Here is an 18,762-nt window from a genome sequence, read left to right on the forward strand (position 1 = left end):
GAGAGTCTATATATATTGTGTGCAAAAGGCATGAGGAGGTAGGCAAATAATTACAATTTTGCAGATTAACACTGGAGTGATAAATGATCAGATGGTCATGTACAGGTAGAGATATTGGTGTGCAAAAGAGCAGAAAAGTAAATAAATAAAACAGTATGGGGATGAGGTAGGTAAAAATGGGTGGGCTATTTACCGATAGACTATGTACAGCTGCAGTGATCGGTTAGCTGCTCCGATAGCAGATGTTTGAAGTTGGTGCGATTTTTGCAATTCGTTCCAGTCACAGGCAGCAGAGAACTGGAACGAAAGGCGGCCAAATGAGGTGTTGGCTTTAGGGATGATCAGTGAGATGCACCTGCTGGAGCGCGTGCTACGGGTGGGTGTTGCCATCGTGACCAGTGAACTGAGATAAGGCGGAGCTTTACCTAGCATGGACTTGTAGATGACCTGGAGCCAGTGGCGACGAATATGTAGCGAGGGCCAGCCGACTAGAGCATACAGGTCGCAGTGGTGGGTGGTATAAGGTGCTTTAGTGACAAAACGGATGGCACTGTGATAAACTGCATCCAGTTTGCTGAGTTGAGTGTTGGAAGCTATTTTGTAGATGACATCGCCGAAGTCGAGGATCGGTAGGATAGTCAGTTTTACTAGGGTAAGTTTGGCGGCGTGAGTGAAGGAGGCTTTGTTGCGGAATAGAAAGCCGACTCTAGATTAGATTTTCGATTGGAGATGTTTGATATGAGTCTGGAAGGAGAGTTTACAGTCTAGCCAGACACCTACCTATGGTAGTAGGTGACAGGTGCACCGGTTTGAGTGTTTCAAGAACTGCAACGCTGCTGGGCTTTTCAAGCTCAACAGTTTACCTTGTGTATTAAGAATGATCCACCACCCAAAGGACATCCAGCCAACTTGACACAACTATGGGAAGATTTGGAGTCAACACGGGCCAGCATCCCTGTGGAACGCGTTTCAACACCTTGTAGTGTCCATGTCCCTGAAGAATTGAGGCTGTTTTGAGGGCAAAAGGGGGTGCAACTCAATATTAGGAAGGTTTTCCTAATGTTTTGTACACTCAGTGTACATTAAAGACCGCAATCTAAACTCCTCAGTCAACTCCGTATATAGTCTATCTAAGACCATGCACCTTTAAATCTGATTAATCATATTTGATTATGATCAGGCATTGAGGCATAGAGCCACACTTGGCTATGTTACTGGGATTTCTTCCCTGTGGTTATTCTGGGTATTTCATTTTTCTCATCCAGCATTTCTCGATGTCTTACTATATACGTTCCACTAACCTCTGGTTAGTTCAGCCATTCCTTTTCCTTTTCTTTGTAAAACCCTTTTTTTGTTGCTTACGACACCTGGTATTCCCAGGCGGTCTCCCATCCCAGTACTAACCAGGCCCGACCCTGAACAGGCAAGATCAGGGTGGTATGGCCACATGCGTATTTTTCCATGTTTTTTTACCCTGTTTTCTCCCTGAATTAGGTCCTTTCGCTAATCTCTGCAACTCCTTAATGGGCTCGGGAGAGGCAAAGGTTGAGTCGTGCATCCTCCAAAACACTACCCGCCTGGCCGTCTACTTCATATCACACTGCTCGCTTAACCCGGATGTTAGCCGCAACAATGTGTCGGAGGAAACACTGATCGACTGACGACCTGGGTCAGCTTGCAGGCACCCGGCACTGTCTCAAGGAGTCGCTAGAGCACGATGAGCCAAGGAAAGCCCCACCGGCCAAACCCTCCCCTACCCTGGAAAGCACTAGGCCAATTTTGTGCCGTCCTATGGGGCTCCCAGTGACGGCCGGTTGTGACACAGCCAGGGATCAAACCCCAGGCTGTAGTGACGTCTTAGCACTGCGGGGCCGTGCTTTTGACTGCTGTGCCACCCAGGACCAGCCATTCATATGGGGGAAATTAATGAGGAAAGAACGAGGTTTGGGGATAAAAGCAGAAAATAAAGTCTGAGGATAACACAGGTTTAGGATATTAAGATCACTTTATTGGTCAATTGCACACAGATCCAAACCAAATTTGACTTGTTCTTTTAACCCAGCCCCTTGAAAGAAACACATACAGTTTTTTTGAAGAGGTGCAGGGGGCTGCCACACTGGACACCATTGTTGTGGGGGTTATTAAGTGCCTTGGTCAAGGGCACACCGGCAGGCAATAGCATCTAGGATTTGATACCAGCAACCCTCAGATTGCCAGCTCTGTTCCTGCCATATGTTCCCTGTCGGCCCCGGGATTCGAATTCGTAACCCCCTGGTTGATGGCTCGCATCTCTAACCTCTAGGCTACCTGCCCCCCATATCTTATTCGTTTTGTTCTATGAGATAATATCAGTCAGTCAACATGACATTTATGAATTATGAAGCCTCTATGAGTTTAAATGTGCTTGTTCTGATTGCATAAATGATTCAAAATTCACAAAAAGTTAGCTGATGAAGATTATTTAATAGAAAAAATGTATTAGATCTCCTAAGCCTGTGTTTACCACATACTGTACCTTATTTTCGGCATTTAGCCAAAAACCCTACAAAAACAAAATGTATTTCATGTGGCAGAGTTAGTGTCTACAGAAAGATGACATTACCATTGCTCTTTATTCAAGTCTGTTTTACACAACAATGGGAAAAATGTATGGTCTGAAAAGGCCAAAAAAGTACAGTAAAGATATACATAAAATTGTTTATAGATTATGCAATCAAATGTAATTTGTAACACATTGTGAACCCTCAGTCCTTTAAATTGTGTGTATTTTCCACTTGCATGCATTCAAGGGTGGTAAATTAGGAAGTTCCAATTCAGAGCCTCTGCTCTAAATGTATACTTGGTGAGACGGCACAGGGCTCTAACATTGGCCTGATTATGTCACTTCCTTTTATTTGACACTGCTTCTTCAGCCCACCCTTCCCAGTGCTCTCTGATAGCAACTGGCATGGGTCCACATTAACGGACAGTAGCCTTCTCAGCAGGACACATCCTGGGATGCTTTTAGTAAGTCCTTTCCTCTTTACCTTTCTATCTGTACATGTCCTTGCACCCTGCCATGACGAAATGGATCAGACACATTGACATTTGACAATGACAGACGAATGCACTTGCAAAGTCAGAAAGTATAAAAGGCACATCAAAGACGTAAGACGGAACTGCCTAAGACTCCGGCATGTCAAATATATCTCCCAGTGAGGTCAAAACAAAATACACCGACCGTTGACAGAAGAGGAAGAGAAGGAAAGACTAGTCAGAACATGGAAATGTCACAACAGTAGCAGAGGGGACCTTGGAAGAAAGTTCTTCCTGTTCTGACCATGTGAGCCAATCAAACCTAATTAGGCCTGAGCCAATCAGACAAAGACTGCTCCAGGAGAAGAGTCGCCGCACCAGGGTGGTCAACGAAAGTTCGCTGGCATAAGTCTCTCCATAATACAGTCAGGCATTGACTGATTCACTTATTATTGGCAATGCATAGGCCCTTATCACGCATTGGACATTCTGTGAATCTGGAAAAGTCATGAATGCCCAGCTCATAATGGAATGAAAGAAAGCCTGTGCTTCATTCCATAAAGAGTTTTGTTAACCAGTCAAGCTCATATGACTTCATCGAGATCTGTCAAGCACATTTCTCAAAAGGAAGAAAGTACGGGAGGAAAAGCTACAACAAAGAGAGGCATAGAGGAAGTTAAAAGGTCATGGTGTTTTCCATTTCCTTTCATCCAATATATACAGGGAATGTGATCCCATACAAGGTTACCCCAATAGAGATCTTAATATCTGCAGAAAAAGCCCCAGCTGACTCCTCTTAAGCACCTCTGTGCAGAACACAAACACGGCTTCTTTCCTAACAGTTCATTAATAATAAGGGCCGAGCCTCATATGTCAGCACTGCTTCTGACACGTCAGGCATTGGAAATAAAGCAGCACATAATTATGTGTGAAAGAGTGATTTGTTCAACATCAGTAACATGATTTAAATAGTGTATTAGACTGAATGGAGATCATACTGCCATTAAGTGGTCAAATCTGCAATAAGGCTAAATTAGCATTAGTGCGTATAAGGTATTACTCGCACACTTGAACTAATAAGAGGACGAAAAAGCTGTGCCAAGCTTTTCACTTAGTATCTTTTTTCAAACATCACAGTGGAATCGTAGAGATTATTGTATGCAGATTGAAAGAGAAGGGAAATGGCTACTTTAGGAGCACCATTATGCATACTGTAAAGAAGCTTGCACTGTGCAAGATCTCACGCTGAATGTACCGGAATTGTGAGGAGCTTTTAGCATGTCAATGTCTGAGTGGTCCAGGTCTAAGAGTAGAGCACAGAAATGCAGCATGGCCATTATATAAAGTGTTATTTTACACAGAAAGTCCAGTCTTGTGTTACATAATGGCCAACCAGTGCCCATTAAACCTGCAACTCCACCCCCGTTTACAAAAAGAGCCGTAGATACAGTGCATTCAGAAAGTATTCAGACCCCTTCCATTTTTCCATATTTTGTTGCGTTACATAATTATTCTAAAATGGACAAAATACCCTTTTCCCCCTCATCAATCTACACACAATACCCCGTAATCACATAGCAAAAACAGGATTTTAGACTTTTCTTTGAAACTTATTAAAAATATAAAACAGAAATAACTTATTTATATACTGTAAGTATTCAGACCCTTTGCTATGAGACTCGGAAATGAGCTTAGAAGCATCCTGTTTCCATTGGTCATCATTGAGATGTTTCTTCAACCTGATTGGAATCCACCTGTTTTAAATTCAATTACTTGGTCATGATTTGGAAAGGCATACACCTGTCTATATAAGGTCCCACAGTTGAAAGTGCATGTCAGAGCAGAAACCAAGCCATGATGTTGAAGGAATTGTACGGTAGAGTAGCCAGACAGAAGCAGTAAAAGGGTACATGACAGCCCGCTTAAATTTTGCCAAAAGGCACCTAAAGGATTCTCAGACCATGACAAACAAGATTCTCTGGTCTGATGAAACCAAGATTGAACTATTTGGCCTGAATGCTAAGCGTCTCATCTGGAGGAAACCAGGCACCATCCCTACGGTGAAGCATGGTGGTGGCAGCATCATACTGTGGGGATGTTATTCAGTGGCAGGGACTGGGAGACTAGTCAGGATCGAGGGAAAGATGAACGGAGCAAAGTACAGAGCGATCCTTGATGAAAACCTACTCCAGAGCCTCACACTGGGGCGAAGGCTGACCTTCTAACAGGGCTATGACCATAAGCACACAGCCAAGACAACACAGGAGTGGCTTTGGGACAAGCCACTGAATGTCCTTGAGTGGCCCAGCCAGAGCTTGGATTTGAACCCGGTCAAACATCTCTGGAGAGACCTGAAAATAGCTGTGCAGTGATGCTCCCTATCCAACCTGACAGACCTTGAGAGGATCTGCAGAGAAGAATGGAAGAAACTCCCAAATACAGTTGTGCCAAGCTTGTAGCTTCATACCCAAGAAGACTCAAGGCTGTAATCGCTACCAAAGGTGCTTCAACAAAGTACTGAGTAAAGGGTCTGAATACTTGAGTAAATGTGATGTTTTCGTTTTTTTGCAAAAATTTCTAAAAACCTGTTTTTGCTTTGTCATTCTGGGGTATTGCTTATAGATTGATGAGGGTGAAAAACGATTTCATGCATTTTAGAATAAGGCTGTAACGTAACAAAATGTGGAAAAAGTCAAGGGCTCTGAATACTTGCAGAATGCACAGTACATTATTAATATATTAAACAAGTTTATGGGGATTAATAAGGCCCTCACAAGCGAAATAATGAATGCTCCCTTACCACATATTAAAAATGCATATCAAATTCATCGTTAATTAAAACCAGTAGAGAGCAAACGGGTATTGCAGTAATTAAAAATGATGTGTATTTCGTATCCAATAAAGAGAAGGGATACTGTTACGTTCCCCAGTTTCTGTGTTGTTGTGGGTTTGTATGTGTATGTATTTCAGGAAATGGCTTCCTGGATTCCTGAGCAGCTGATTGGTCGACCCCATCGCTGATTGGAGCTCTGACCCCTCCCGATTGTCAGGGGATACAGCTGTCTCTTCAATTACCAACTTGATAAAAGCCAGTGTTCCTCCCTCAGGGAGGAGAGCTTCTTTTTATGTCCTGTGTTGGTTGTTGTGGCGGTCAGTAAAAGTTTTGATGATATTATTTTGTAGCCGCTCCTTCATAGGTATGTGTATGCCAATAGGACTTAGTGTTATTGGTTAATGAAATTGTTCACGTAAATTATTGGTAAATTATTCGGTTTCATTTGTTCCCAGGGGGGGAAGGGGAATGCACCTTGGGAGCGTGCCTGCGGGCATACATAACCCGTAGTATTTAATCTGTCTATGCACACTAGGTAAGTCCTCTAGAGAGAGGATTCCTTAACTTCGACTTTCTTTGCTTTGGTTCCGTCCAGACCCTTTTCCCACATTACCGTGTTTAGAAATAATAAATTCCCTGTAAATGGTATTTTTCTCTGCCTCTGTCGTCCTTCCTGCACCTACGATCACATACTTTTTTCACTCCCCGGGGAGTTGAGATGTAGTGGGGTGTTGCGTTCCCTCCTCCAAGAGGCGTACGTAACAGATACTGTATGTCCTGATGTTCACAAAATTGAAGATAATTCCTGAAGCTGTCGGCGAATGCTATACAAATGTGTCACACTTCGTTTTATTAAGCACTGCTTCAGATTTCAACTTTAGCATTACAAAATAATGTTTCTCCCCAATTCTGCGATACATATACAGTACCAGTCAAAAGTATGGACACACCTACTCATTCATAGGTTTTTCTTTATTTATACTATTTTCTACATTGTATAATAATTGTGAAGACATCAAAACTATGAAATAACACATAAGGAATCATGTAGTAACCAATATCAAAATATATTTTAGATTCTTCAAAGTAGCCACCTTTTGCCTTGATGACAGATTAGCACACTTTTGGCATTCTCTCAACCAGCTTCACCTGGAATGCTTTTCCAATAGTCTTGAAGGAGTTCCCACATATGCTGAGCACTTGAAGGCTGCTTTTCACTCACTCTGCGGTCCAACTCATTCCAAACCATCTCAATTGGGTTGCGGTTGAGTGATTGTGGAGGCCAGGTCATCTGATGCAGCACTCCATCGCTCTCATTCTTGGTCAAATAGCCCTTACACAGCCTGAAGGTGTGTTGGGTGATTGTCCTGTTGAAAAACAAATGATAGTGCACTAAGCGCAAACCAGATGGCGTATTGCTGCCGAATGGGATGGCGTATTGCTGCAGATTTCAAGTGTCTCTTGAATTCTAAATAAATCACTGACAGTGTCACCAGCAAAGCACTCCCACACCTTTATACCTCCTCCTTCATGATTCACGGTGTGAACCACAAATGCGGAGATCATCCGTTCACCTACTCTGCATCTCAAAAAGACATGGCAGTTGGAACCAAAAATCTCAAATTTGGACTCATCAGACCAAAGGACTGATTTCCACCGGTCTAATGTCCGTCCATTGCTCGTGTTTCTTGACCCAAACAACTCTCTTCTTATTATTGGTGTCACGTTCTTTCAAAATCGAACCCAGAAGCAGACCAGGACAAGGAGAGTAGGAAGAAGGTGAGTATTTATTTACAAGTGAATGTGAATGGGTAGATATATCCAGGTGGCGTAGCGGGCAGCGGTGGTGAGTTGATGGGAGTAAATAGGTGGATTCAATGGGGTAGCGGAATCCTCCTCCGACCAGGCGGGAATGGGGTAAATGATCCGGGTGAGTAACTGAAGACAGAACAAACGGAGGTAAGTTTAAGGCAAGCAATACGTAAAAAACAACAAAACAAATTCTATCCAACTTGAGGCTGATACTATGGCACAACATACAGTTCATGGCTAACGATCCGGCAGGGAATGGATGTCAGGTCAGAGCTTTTGAAGGGGAGAGGTGATGATCAGGACAGGTGTGAAGATTACTGATGGGATACAGGTGCGGGTGAACATCGATCTCCCAACAAGCTAATTCGCCCGGCAACCAGACAGGGTGCGTTCCAGGACACCGGAAACACACTCCAGAACAAAAACACAGGCAAACACAGACTCAGGAAGCGGGATTCGTGACAGTACCCCCCCCCCTCCGACGAACGCCACCGGGCGGACTACCTGGAGCGCCAGGGTGGAGGCGGTAGAAGTCACGAAGCAGGTCGTCATCAAGGATCTGACGCCGAGGAATCCAACTCCTCTCCTCTGGACCATATCCTTCCCAATCCACGAGATATTGGAAACCTCGACCCCGCCGTCTGGAATCCATTATGCGGCGCACCGTGTAGGCAGGACCACCTCTGATCATCCGAGGAGGAGGAGGACGAGGAGGAGGGGGCAACAGAGGACTGAGGAGAACCGGCTTGAGGCGGGAGACATGAAAGGTGGGGTGTACTCGAAGCGTTGCCGGCAATTTGAGTCGGACCACAACAGGGTTAATGATTCTCTCCACCACAAACGGACCAATGAACTTTGGTGACAGTTTCCTCGACTCAGTCCGTAGAGGAAGATCCTGTGTAGCCAACCAAACCTTATCTCCGATGGTATAAGCGGGAGCAGGAATACGGCGACGATTCGCCTGGATCTGATACCGGTCAGAAACTCTAAGGAGGACCTTCCTGGCCCGATGCCAGGTCCGGTGGCAACGACGAATGTGGGCCTGGACCGAAGGAACCGAAAGATCCCTCTCCTGAGAAGGAAACAAGGGAGGTTGGTATCCGTACAGGCATTGGAAGGGGGACATCCCAGTGGCAGATGAAGGAAGGGTATTATGGGCATACTCGAACCAGGGTAATTGAGATGACCAAGAGGTGGGATCAGAGGAGACAAGACAACACAGCGTGGACTCCATCTTCTGGTTGGCTCTCTCCGCCTGACCATTAGATTGTGGGTGAAATCCAGAAGTGAGACTGAGTGTAGCTCCAATGGCCAAACAGAAGGATCTCCAGACAGCAGAGGTAAACTGAGGACCACGGTCAGAAACAATGTCACTGGGCAATCCGTGGACCCTGAAAACCTCCCTAACCAGGATCTCGGACGTCTCCGTGGCAGATGGAAGCTTGGAGAGAGGGACAAAATGAGCAAACTTGCTGAATCTGTCCACAATGGTCAGAATGACCGTGTTCCCAACAGAAGGGGGCAATCCTGTGACAAAATCCAGGGCCAGATGCGACCAAGGTCGCCGAGGAATAGGTAGGGGGTGAAGAAGCCCAGAGCTGGGCCGATTGGTACTTTTGTTCTGAGCACAAACAGGACATGCGGCAACAAACCTCCGGGTATCTTCTCCCATGGCAGTCCACCAAAATCGTCTGCGCAGTAGCGCCATAGTCCGAGCAACGCCAGGGTGACAAGCTATCTTGCTGGCGTGGGACCACTGAAGAACAGCAGAACGGACCGACTCAGGCACGAACAACCGACCGGGTGGACCGTTACCGGGGCCGGGCTGCGTCCGAAGAGCCGCCATCACATCCTCCATGTAACGGCTCCCACGACAAGGTTCTGGGGAAGAATCGTCTCAGTCTTGGCCCCACTCTCATCTGTCTTGGAGAACATCCGGGACAAGGCGTCCGCTTTGCCGTTCTTCGACCCAGGTCGGAACGTCAGGGAAAAATTGAAGCGTCCAAAAAACAAAGCCCACCTGGCCTGACGGGAGTTGAGACGTTTAGCCGATTGCACGTAAGCCAGATTCTTGTGGTCAGTCCAGACCACAAACGGTTGCTCCGCTCCCTCCAACCAGTGACGCCACTCCTCCAAGGCAAGCTTCACAGCGAGAAGCTCCCGGTTACCCACATCGTAGTTTCTCTCAGCTGGTGAAAGACGACAAGATTAGAAGGCGCAGGGATGGAGTTTTACCGTCAGTGGAGCTACGCTGGGACAGGATGGCGCCCACCCCCACATCAGACGCGTCCACCTCAACAACAAACTGACGGGAAGTGTCAGGTTGAGAGAGAATCGGCGCGTTGGTGAATCGGCTCTTCAAGTTCAGAAATGCTCGGTCTGCCTCAGGAGTCCAACAGAAAATTCTGGTGCAAGACGTCAGAGCAGTTAAAGGGGCGGCCACCCGGCTGTAATCACGGATAAACCTCCGATAGAAGTTCGCAAATCCCAGGAATCTCTGGAGCTGCAATCTCGTACCGGGCCGGGCCCAATCCCGAACCGCCCGAACCTTCTCTTGGTCCATCTTGATCTCACCCCTGGAGATGATGTACCTGAGGAAGGATGTAGTGTGTGCGTGAAAATCACACTTCTCTGCCTTCACAAACAGACGGTTCTCCAATAACCGCTGCAGGACCTGCTTAACATGCTGGATGTGGCTGGAAAGCTCCTTGGAGAAAATCAGGATGTCATCCAGGTAAACGAACACAAACAGACCGATCATATCCCTCAGCACGTCATTCACCAAACCTTGGAACACTGCTGGAGCGTTGGAAAGTCCAAACGGCATCACCTGGTACTCGAAATGTCCCATAGGTGTATTGAATCCAGTCAACCACTCGTCCTCCTCTTTGATCCGAACCAGATGATACGCATTGCGTAGATCAAGCTTCGTAAACACAGTAGCACCCTGTAAAGAATCGAAAGCGGAGCTCATCAAGGGCAAGGGGTACTTGTTCTTGACCGTAATATCATTCAACCCCCGATAATCAATACACGGTCGAAGAGAGCCATCCTTCTTACTCACAAAAAAAAATCCAGCTCCCAGTGGTGATGACGAGGGACGAATGAGACCTGCAGCAAGAGACTCCTTTATGTAGGTCTCCAGGGCTTCCCGCTCAGGTCGAGAAATACTGTATAACCGTCCCTTGGGAAAGGCAGCTCCAGGGAACAGCTTAATTGTACAATCATAAGGTCGGTGGGGAGGAAGTGACTGAGCTTTCTGCTTACTGAACACCTCACCCAACTCGTGATGTGTTTCAGGAACCAGGGACAAATCAGGAGGAGCAGACTCACTGACCCGACTGGGGACAGCATGAGAACAGGCAGTCCTGAGGCAGTTAGCATGGCACTCAATGCTCCAACTAGTTACCTTACCAGTCACCCAATCGAACAAAGGATTGTGTTCTCTTAGCCAGGGGTATCCAAGAACCAGAGGAACACGGGGGGAAGGCAAAATGAAAAAAGAAATAACCTCTGAATGATTCCCCGACAACAACATCTTAACCGGGTTCAGTCCTCATAGTGATCCGTGCCAGACTACTGCCGTTCAGAGTGGTTGCTTCAATGGCTTCCGGTAATTGCTCCTTGGAAAGCCCCAGCTGTTCCACTAAGTCAGCATCAATGAAGCTGTCATCGGCACCTGAATTGATGAAAGCGTTAATCGCTAAACTCTGATTCTTATTTATGAGGGTAGCAGGAAAATGAGGTCTGACAGGGCTCTTGAGAGGTTGAAACTGGCTCGCTAACAAACCTCCCAAACTTAACGAGCCGAGCAGTTTAACGGGCGCTGAGGACAAACAGAGATGTAATGTCCCGAGCTACCACAGTAGAGGCAGCTGTTGGTCTCACGTCTACGTTGGCGCTCGTCCTTAGTTAACCCGTGCCGCCCCACTTGCATAGGTTCAGGATCTGGCGGCAGGACTCCTCCACTAATCCTGTGTAAGGCAAAATGATCAACCCGTTCTGGTCCACTTCCTGACCCGAATGGTAACCGAGTCTCAGATTGATTAGATGGACCCCACTGCTTCTCCCTCCTTCTCTCTCGGACTCTATTATCTACCCGAATAGCTAAGGTGACCAAACTATCTAGGTCACTAGGCTCTGGATAGGAGATCAGCTCGTCCTTCAGTTGCTCCGACAACCCCTGGTAAAAAACCGCTTGTAGTGATTCCTCATTCCAACCACTCTCCACAGCCAATGTCCTGAATTCTATCACAAAGTCTGCCACACTGCGAGCTCCTTGGCGAAGAGAGAACAAACATTTAGCTGCGTCCTTACCTCATCTCTGCCGTGAAACCCTGGTATGACGTCATGCATGTGTCCCGTCGTTCCCAAACAGCTGAAGCCCATTCCAGAGCTCTACCACGCAGCAGCTCAAAAACAAAAGCTATCCTAGCCTTATCTGTGACGTAAGAGTAGGGCTGCAGATCAAAAACTAACCCACACTGTAAAAGAAATGAACGGCATCCTCCCAGATCTCCCTCGTACTTCTCCGGTGTCGGAACCTTGGGCTCACGGAAGGAACCCGCTCCCGAATCGGCAGGTGATATGGGTGAAACAGGTGGTGGATGATCCGCCGGCAACCTGAGCTGATCCTGGATACTCGTTAATCTATCCGATAAGTTCCGGATTGAACCCGCTATCTCGTGTAGCGCCGTGTTGTGTTGTCCCAACATCTTCTCCTGCTGGGTAATGGCATGGCAAACGGAGTCCAGGTCCGCTGGGTTCATCCTTGGCCGGATCGTTCTGTCACGTTCTTTCAAAATCGAACCCAGAAGCAGACCAGGACAAGGAGAGTAGGAAGAAGGTGAGTATTTATTTACAAGTGAATGTGAATGGGTAGATGATTGGTAGAGTTGATGGGAGTAAATAGGTGGATCCAATGGGGTAGCGGAATCCTCCGACGACCAGGCGGGAATGGGGTAAATGATCCGGGTGAGTAACTGAAGACAGAACAAACGGAGGTAAGTTTAAGGCAAGCAATACGTAAAAAACAACAAAACAAATTCTATCCAACTTGAGGCTGATACTATGGCACAACATACTGTTCATGGCTAACGATCCGGCAGGGAATGGATGTCAGGTCAGAGCTTTTGAAGGGGAGAGGTGATGATCAGGACAGGTGTGCAGATTACTGATGGGATACAGGTGCGGGTGAACATCGATCTCCCAACAAGCTAATTCGCCCGGCAACCAGACAGGGTGCGTTCCAGGACACCGGAAACACACTCCAGGACAGAAACACAGGCAAACACAGACTCAGGAAGCGGGATTCGTGATAATTGGTGTCCTTTAGTGGTTTCTTTGCAGCAATTCTACCATTAAGGTCTGTTTCATGCAATCTCCTCTGAACAGTTGATGTTGAGATGTGTCTGTTACTTGAACTCAGTGAAGCACTTATTTGGGCTGCAATTTCTGGTAACTTTAATGAACTTATCTTCTGCAGCAGGGATAACTCTGGGTCTTCCTTTCCTGTGGCGGTCCTCATGAGAGCCAGTTTCATCACAGCGCTTGATGGTTTTTGCGACTGCACTTGAAGAAACTTTCAAAGTTCATGAAATGTTCGGGATTGACTGACCTTCATGTCTTAAAGTAATGATGGACTGTCATTTCTCTATGCTTATTTGAACTGTTCTTGCCATAATATGGAATGGTTATTTTACCAAATAATGCTATCTTCTGTATACCACCCCTATCTTGTCACAACACAACTGATTGGCTGAAAGAAATTTCACAAACATACTTTTCACAAGGCACATCTGTTAATTGAAATGTATTCCCGGTGACTACCTCATGAAGCTGGTTGAGAGAAGAGTGTGCAAAGCTGTCATCAAGGCAAAGCGATGCTACTTTGAAGAATCTCAAATATAATGTTTTGATTTGTTTAAGACTTTTTTGGTTACTACATGATTCCATATGTGTTATTTCACAGTGTTGATGTCTTCAATGTAGAAAATAGTAAAAATAAAGAAAAAGCCTGAAATTAGTAGGTGTATCCAAACTTTTGACTGGTACTTTTGACATTTTCACCGTTTTTATTTCACTCTGTAGTCAAACATGCACATTTAGTTTTTTACAAGTGCAGGATTCTTTCCACATGGATATATTCACACAACTAAAGCTTGTAACACCTGACCCTATCAAACAGCAAACATTGGCTGATTACTGTGTGGTTTGCCATGACTGGTGTTAGGGAACATATTCAAATGAAGGCTGTGTTTCCTGGATGATGGTTGTGATGCCTGGATGAAGGTTGTGATGCCTGGATGATGGCTGTGTTGCCTGGATGAAGGCTGTGTTGCCTGGATGATGGCTGTGTTGCCTGGATGAAGGCTGTGTTGCCTGGATGATGGCTGTGTTGCCTGGATGAAGGCTGTGTTGCCTGGATGATGGCTGTGTTGCCTGGATGAAGGCTGTGTTGCCTGGATGATGGTTGTATTGCCTGGATGAAGGCTGTGTTGCCTGGATGATGGCTATGTTGCCTGGATGATGGCTGTGTTGCCTGGATGATGGCTGTGTTGCCTGGATGATGGCTGTGTTGCCTGGATGAAGGCTGTGTTGCCTGGCTGAAGGCTGTGTTGCCTGGATGATGGCTGTGTTGCCTGGATGATGGCTGTGTTGCCTGGTTGAAGGCTGTGTTGCCTGGATGAAGGCTGTGTTGCCTGGATGTCAGGCAGCTTTTCAGCTGATATGACTGGTGAGAGATGTTCCATTGATTTCACACTGACATACCCCCTCTATTACCCTGGAATGACATGTTCATTTGATGGCAGTGGCACCTTGTAACAAGGTCAGATTTTTGGACGAGTTATTAACATGGTAATTCACAGGTGACTTTCAAACCTGTAATTACAAAACATTAGTTACTTAGTGAAACAACAAAGTATAATAGCACTAGTCATTTTTTGTGTACTGTCTGTGTGTGTGTACGCGTGCTTGTGTTTGTGCTTTCCTGAGTGTGTGTACACATTTGTGAGTAACTGAAACGACATAACATGATACTACATGTGTTTTGCCTTGCATATTGTTTTTAAACACCTACATTCACATGCTCAAATGGGCACGTGATATGGAATGTCACATGAAGAAAATCAACTTTGCTATGAAATAAACAGAGGCATTATTATTAAAGGATCAAAAAACATTTCAGAAATGTGAAAAGTTCCAGATTAGGTTAATCTATATACTTGAATAACAAAGAAGAAAATTCTACCATAGCAACACATGATTCCGACCTCACTGTAACCATCTAAAACAGAAGTGAGCATGGAGATATGAATGCTGTTGTCTATAGTGCCAGCACAGCTGAATATGTCAGAGTTAGGGTCAAATCCATCTAAATTAATGGATTCAGGAATTCAGTGACATATAACAATTTAATGTCCAACTAAAACTGACTGAGAGTGAAATGGAATTGATCCCTACTTTTATTAGATTTTTTCAGGGTTAGATCAGCTTTAAAATTGCAGATAGATTGTAGCTTCCATCAATGTAATTGTCTGCATTACTTCCAAAGCCCCATATATTTCTTGCAAATACTGTATATACAAACATAAATATACATACATAAATATAACTATATATACAGTTGAAATCGGAAGTTTACATACACCTTAGCCAAATACATTTAAACTCAATTTTTCACAATTCCTGACATTTAATCCAAGTAAACATTCCCTGTTTTAGGTCAGTTAGGATCACCACTTTATTTTAAGAATGTGAAATGTCAGAATAATAGTAGAGACAATCATTTATTTCAGCTTTTATTTCTTTCATCACATTCCCAGTGGGTCAGAAGTTTACATACACTCAGTTAGTATTTGCTAGCATTGCCTTTAAATTGTTAACTTGGGTCAAACGTTTCAGGTAGCCTTCCACAATCTTCCTACAATAGGTTGAGTGAAGTTTGGCCCATTCCTCCTGACAGAGCTAGTGTAACTGAGTCAGGTTTGTAGGCCTCCTTGCTCGCATACACTTTTTCAGTTCTGCCCACAGGTTTCTATAGGATTGAGGTCAGGGCTTTGTGATGGCCACTCCAGTCCTTGAGCCATTTTGCCACAACTTTGGAAGTATGCTTGGGGTCATTGTCCATTTGGAAGTCCCGTTTGCGACCAAGATTTAACTCCCTGACTGATGTCTTGAGATGTTGCTTCAATATATCCACATAATCCCCCCCATGATGCCATCTACTTTGTGAAGTGCAACAGACCCTCCTGCAGCAAAGCACCCCCACAAATTGATGCTGCCACCCCTGTGCTTCACGGTTGGGATGGTGTACTTCGGCTTGCAAGCCTCCCCCTTTTTCCAACAAACATAACGATGGTCATTATAGCCAAACAGTTCTATTTCTGTTTCTTCAGACCAGAGGACATTTCTACAAAAAGTATGATCTTTGTCCACATGTGCATTTGCAATCCATAGTCTGAATTATAAGTGAAATTCTGTCTGTAAACAAGTGTTGGAAAAATTACTTGTGTCATGCACAAAGTAGACGTCCTAATTGACTTGCCAAAACTATAGTTTGTTAACAAGAAATGTGGAGTGGTTGAAAAATCACATTTAATGACTCCAACCGAAGTGTATGTAAACTTCCGACTTCAACTGTACATACATACACTACCGTTCAAAAGTTTGGTGTCACCTAGAAATGTCCTCGTTTTCAAAAGAAAAGCATATTTTTTGTCCATTAAAATAACATAAAATTGATGTCAAATCTCTTAACACCATCCATATTGGATTTCTAATTGCCATATATTTGTTCAACTGTGATGTGATGGTTCACAAAAGTTCTGAACCTTTATTCTCACTGTTTCTACAGATTGTAAATTGAAAATATTTTGGGGGGCTAAAAGTATTATTATATCATTAATCGATTGACTATGACTTTTCAGGGTTAGCTCCAGATAAATATTGCAATTATTCATCCATTCCTGGACCTGTGACCAAAAACAAGCCACATATGGACAAATGACCTTATGATTCTGCCTCTTCGCAACTAAATCTACAGAGCTGGGTAGGTTGGATCCCCCATGTAAATAACATTCTATTGGTTGAAAGAATTTTGTATAATAATTTAAGTAAAAAAATTCAAAGTTTTCAATCAGTCATTGTTTTGCGCATCAATTCATAAACCATGTGACATGGAATCGGTAGATCAAAAATCTCTTCCCAAATCTCTTCCCCTATTTTGCCACCCCTACTTTACGTAGGCTCATCTTTCCAGACTATTGACACCAAGGAGATACCCAAAGTATACCCAAAGTATTCCCATTACCAACTAGAAACACTAACAACCAGACAACATTCATAGAGACCTCTCAACTCTGGGATTTTCTGTATTTGACAAGTCTAAAACTGCATTAAATAATATTTCAGTTCCATTTAATACATACAGAGTTTATAAAAAGCTTCTTCTGTTACATTTCTTTTCCTCTTTCAAGGTAACTGGAAATAGCATGTGATTGCCCAACATGCTTTCTGAGGCAGCAGAAGATGCATTGGAGGGCTTTTATAATAAACCACTGTGCTGATCCTAAAGGGACAGTTACCCAAATGACAAAATTACACATTGTTTTCCTTACCATGTAACCAGTCTATGGACAAGGTACACCAGCAATCCATCCTGTTATACACCATATGCTAATAATAAGTGCATCAAATAACATCAGCCAGCTGCTTGAGGAAGCATGAGGACAATATCACAGAAATGCTTATGGAGGCACACTAACCAGAGTTTTTACATTTCATTTAAATGTTTTATTTAACCTTTATTTAACTAGGCAAGTCAGTTAAGAACAAATTCTTATTTACAATGACGGCCTACACTGGCCAAACCCGGACGACGCTGGGCCAATTGTGAGCCGCCCTATGGGACTCCCAATCAAAGCCGGTTGTGATACAGCCTGGTACAGAGCTCATACAGGGATGGAATGTTTTCCACTCACTAACTACCCTGACTCATATGGCTATTCTCAAGTAAGAAGAATGTGTAGAATGCTTATTGAGGATTTTTTATAGAAGAGCATTCTCAAAAAAGGAAGAATCTAATTGAATAATCACTCCTACCGTCTTGACACGAATTATATATCACTCAATTATAAGCTTACTTCAATGAGTTTCATTCTTTCATTCATATTTGCGCGATCAAATATTGTGGACTTGGTTGGATGTTTGGCAGTGTTCTGGACCAAAGTGGTTTTGAGTTCTCAAACTTGGGGAATCTATGTTGTCGATCAATGGTAAACTTTTGTTCTGTGAAATTCTCTGTTGCAAGGGAGAACAACACAAGTCTCTGATTGGTTCAATGCTTGTTTAGAGTTTGGGGAGTATTAGGCAAGGGTTGTATGTTTGTTCAAAGAGAGAAAGGAACTAAATGCATCACGTAAACATCATTGGTAAAAAAGTTAAAAGAAAACTTAACAACAAAAAAAGAGAGACACATGGAGATCAGTCAAGCAAAGTGACACTGACTGGGCTTGATCAATCAATCAATCAATCAATCAATCAATGCAGCAGTCACAGGGGTGTGTGTGTGTGTGTGTGTGTGTGTGTGTGTGTGTGTGTGTGTGTGTGTGTGTGTGTGTGTGTGTGTGTGTGTGTGTGTGTTTGAGAAGGTGAGAGAGTGGGAGAGTGGTTGAAGGGATACAGGAAAGGTCATATTATGATTGTACTGATGATGGGTAGAACACACACACACACACACACAAATGAGGGGAACACAAGTTACCAATTGTAGAAATACCCCACCTGCTGAAGTCAGCTCCACACCATCTACTGCTGTAGAGACAGAGGGAGGGGAGGGAGGGAAGAGGGGAGCAAGGGAGGAGCAAAAGAGAGAGCAGTTACTTTATTGTTAGATTTTCAAATAATACTACTAAAGGGTAATTATAAAGGCTTTAATGGTATGATACTACTAAAGGGTAATTATAAAGGCTTTAATGGTATGATACTACTAAAGGGTAATTATAAAGGCTTTAATGGTATGCTTTAATGGTATGCTTTATACTACTAAAGGGTAATTATAAAGGCTTACTACTAAAGGGTAATTATAGGCTTTAAGGCTT

At 44.2% G+C, this 18,762-nt stretch overlaps 1 protein-coding gene across 3 annotated transcripts in view; it reads right to left on the reverse strand.

Moving 5' to 3' along the window:
- The window catches only part of LOC115111165 (EGF-like repeat and discoidin I-like domain-containing protein 3), a 228,777-nt gene that overhangs the window by 163,698 nt on the left and 46,317 nt on the right, over positions 1–18,762 (reverse strand). The window contains exon 2 of one of the 3 annotated variants that reach the window (XM_065011423.1): positions 18,446–18,472. The exons of 1 other annotated variant lie outside the window; for it this stretch is intronic. In XM_065011423.1, coding sequence (XP_064867495.1) covers positions 18,446–18,472 — 27 coding nt within the window. Of the gene's footprint in view, positions 1–18,445; positions 18,476–18,762 lie in introns of all 3 variants that reach the window. One more of the 3 variants, XM_065011422.1, reaches the window with a different exon arrangement.

Source organism: Oncorhynchus nerka, linkage group LG27 (assembly GCF_034236695.1).
Source record: "Oncorhynchus nerka isolate Pitt River linkage group LG27, Oner_Uvic_2.0, whole genome shotgun sequence".
NCBI classification, from domain to species: domain Eukaryota; kingdom Metazoa; phylum Chordata; class Actinopteri; order Salmoniformes; family Salmonidae; genus Oncorhynchus; species Oncorhynchus nerka.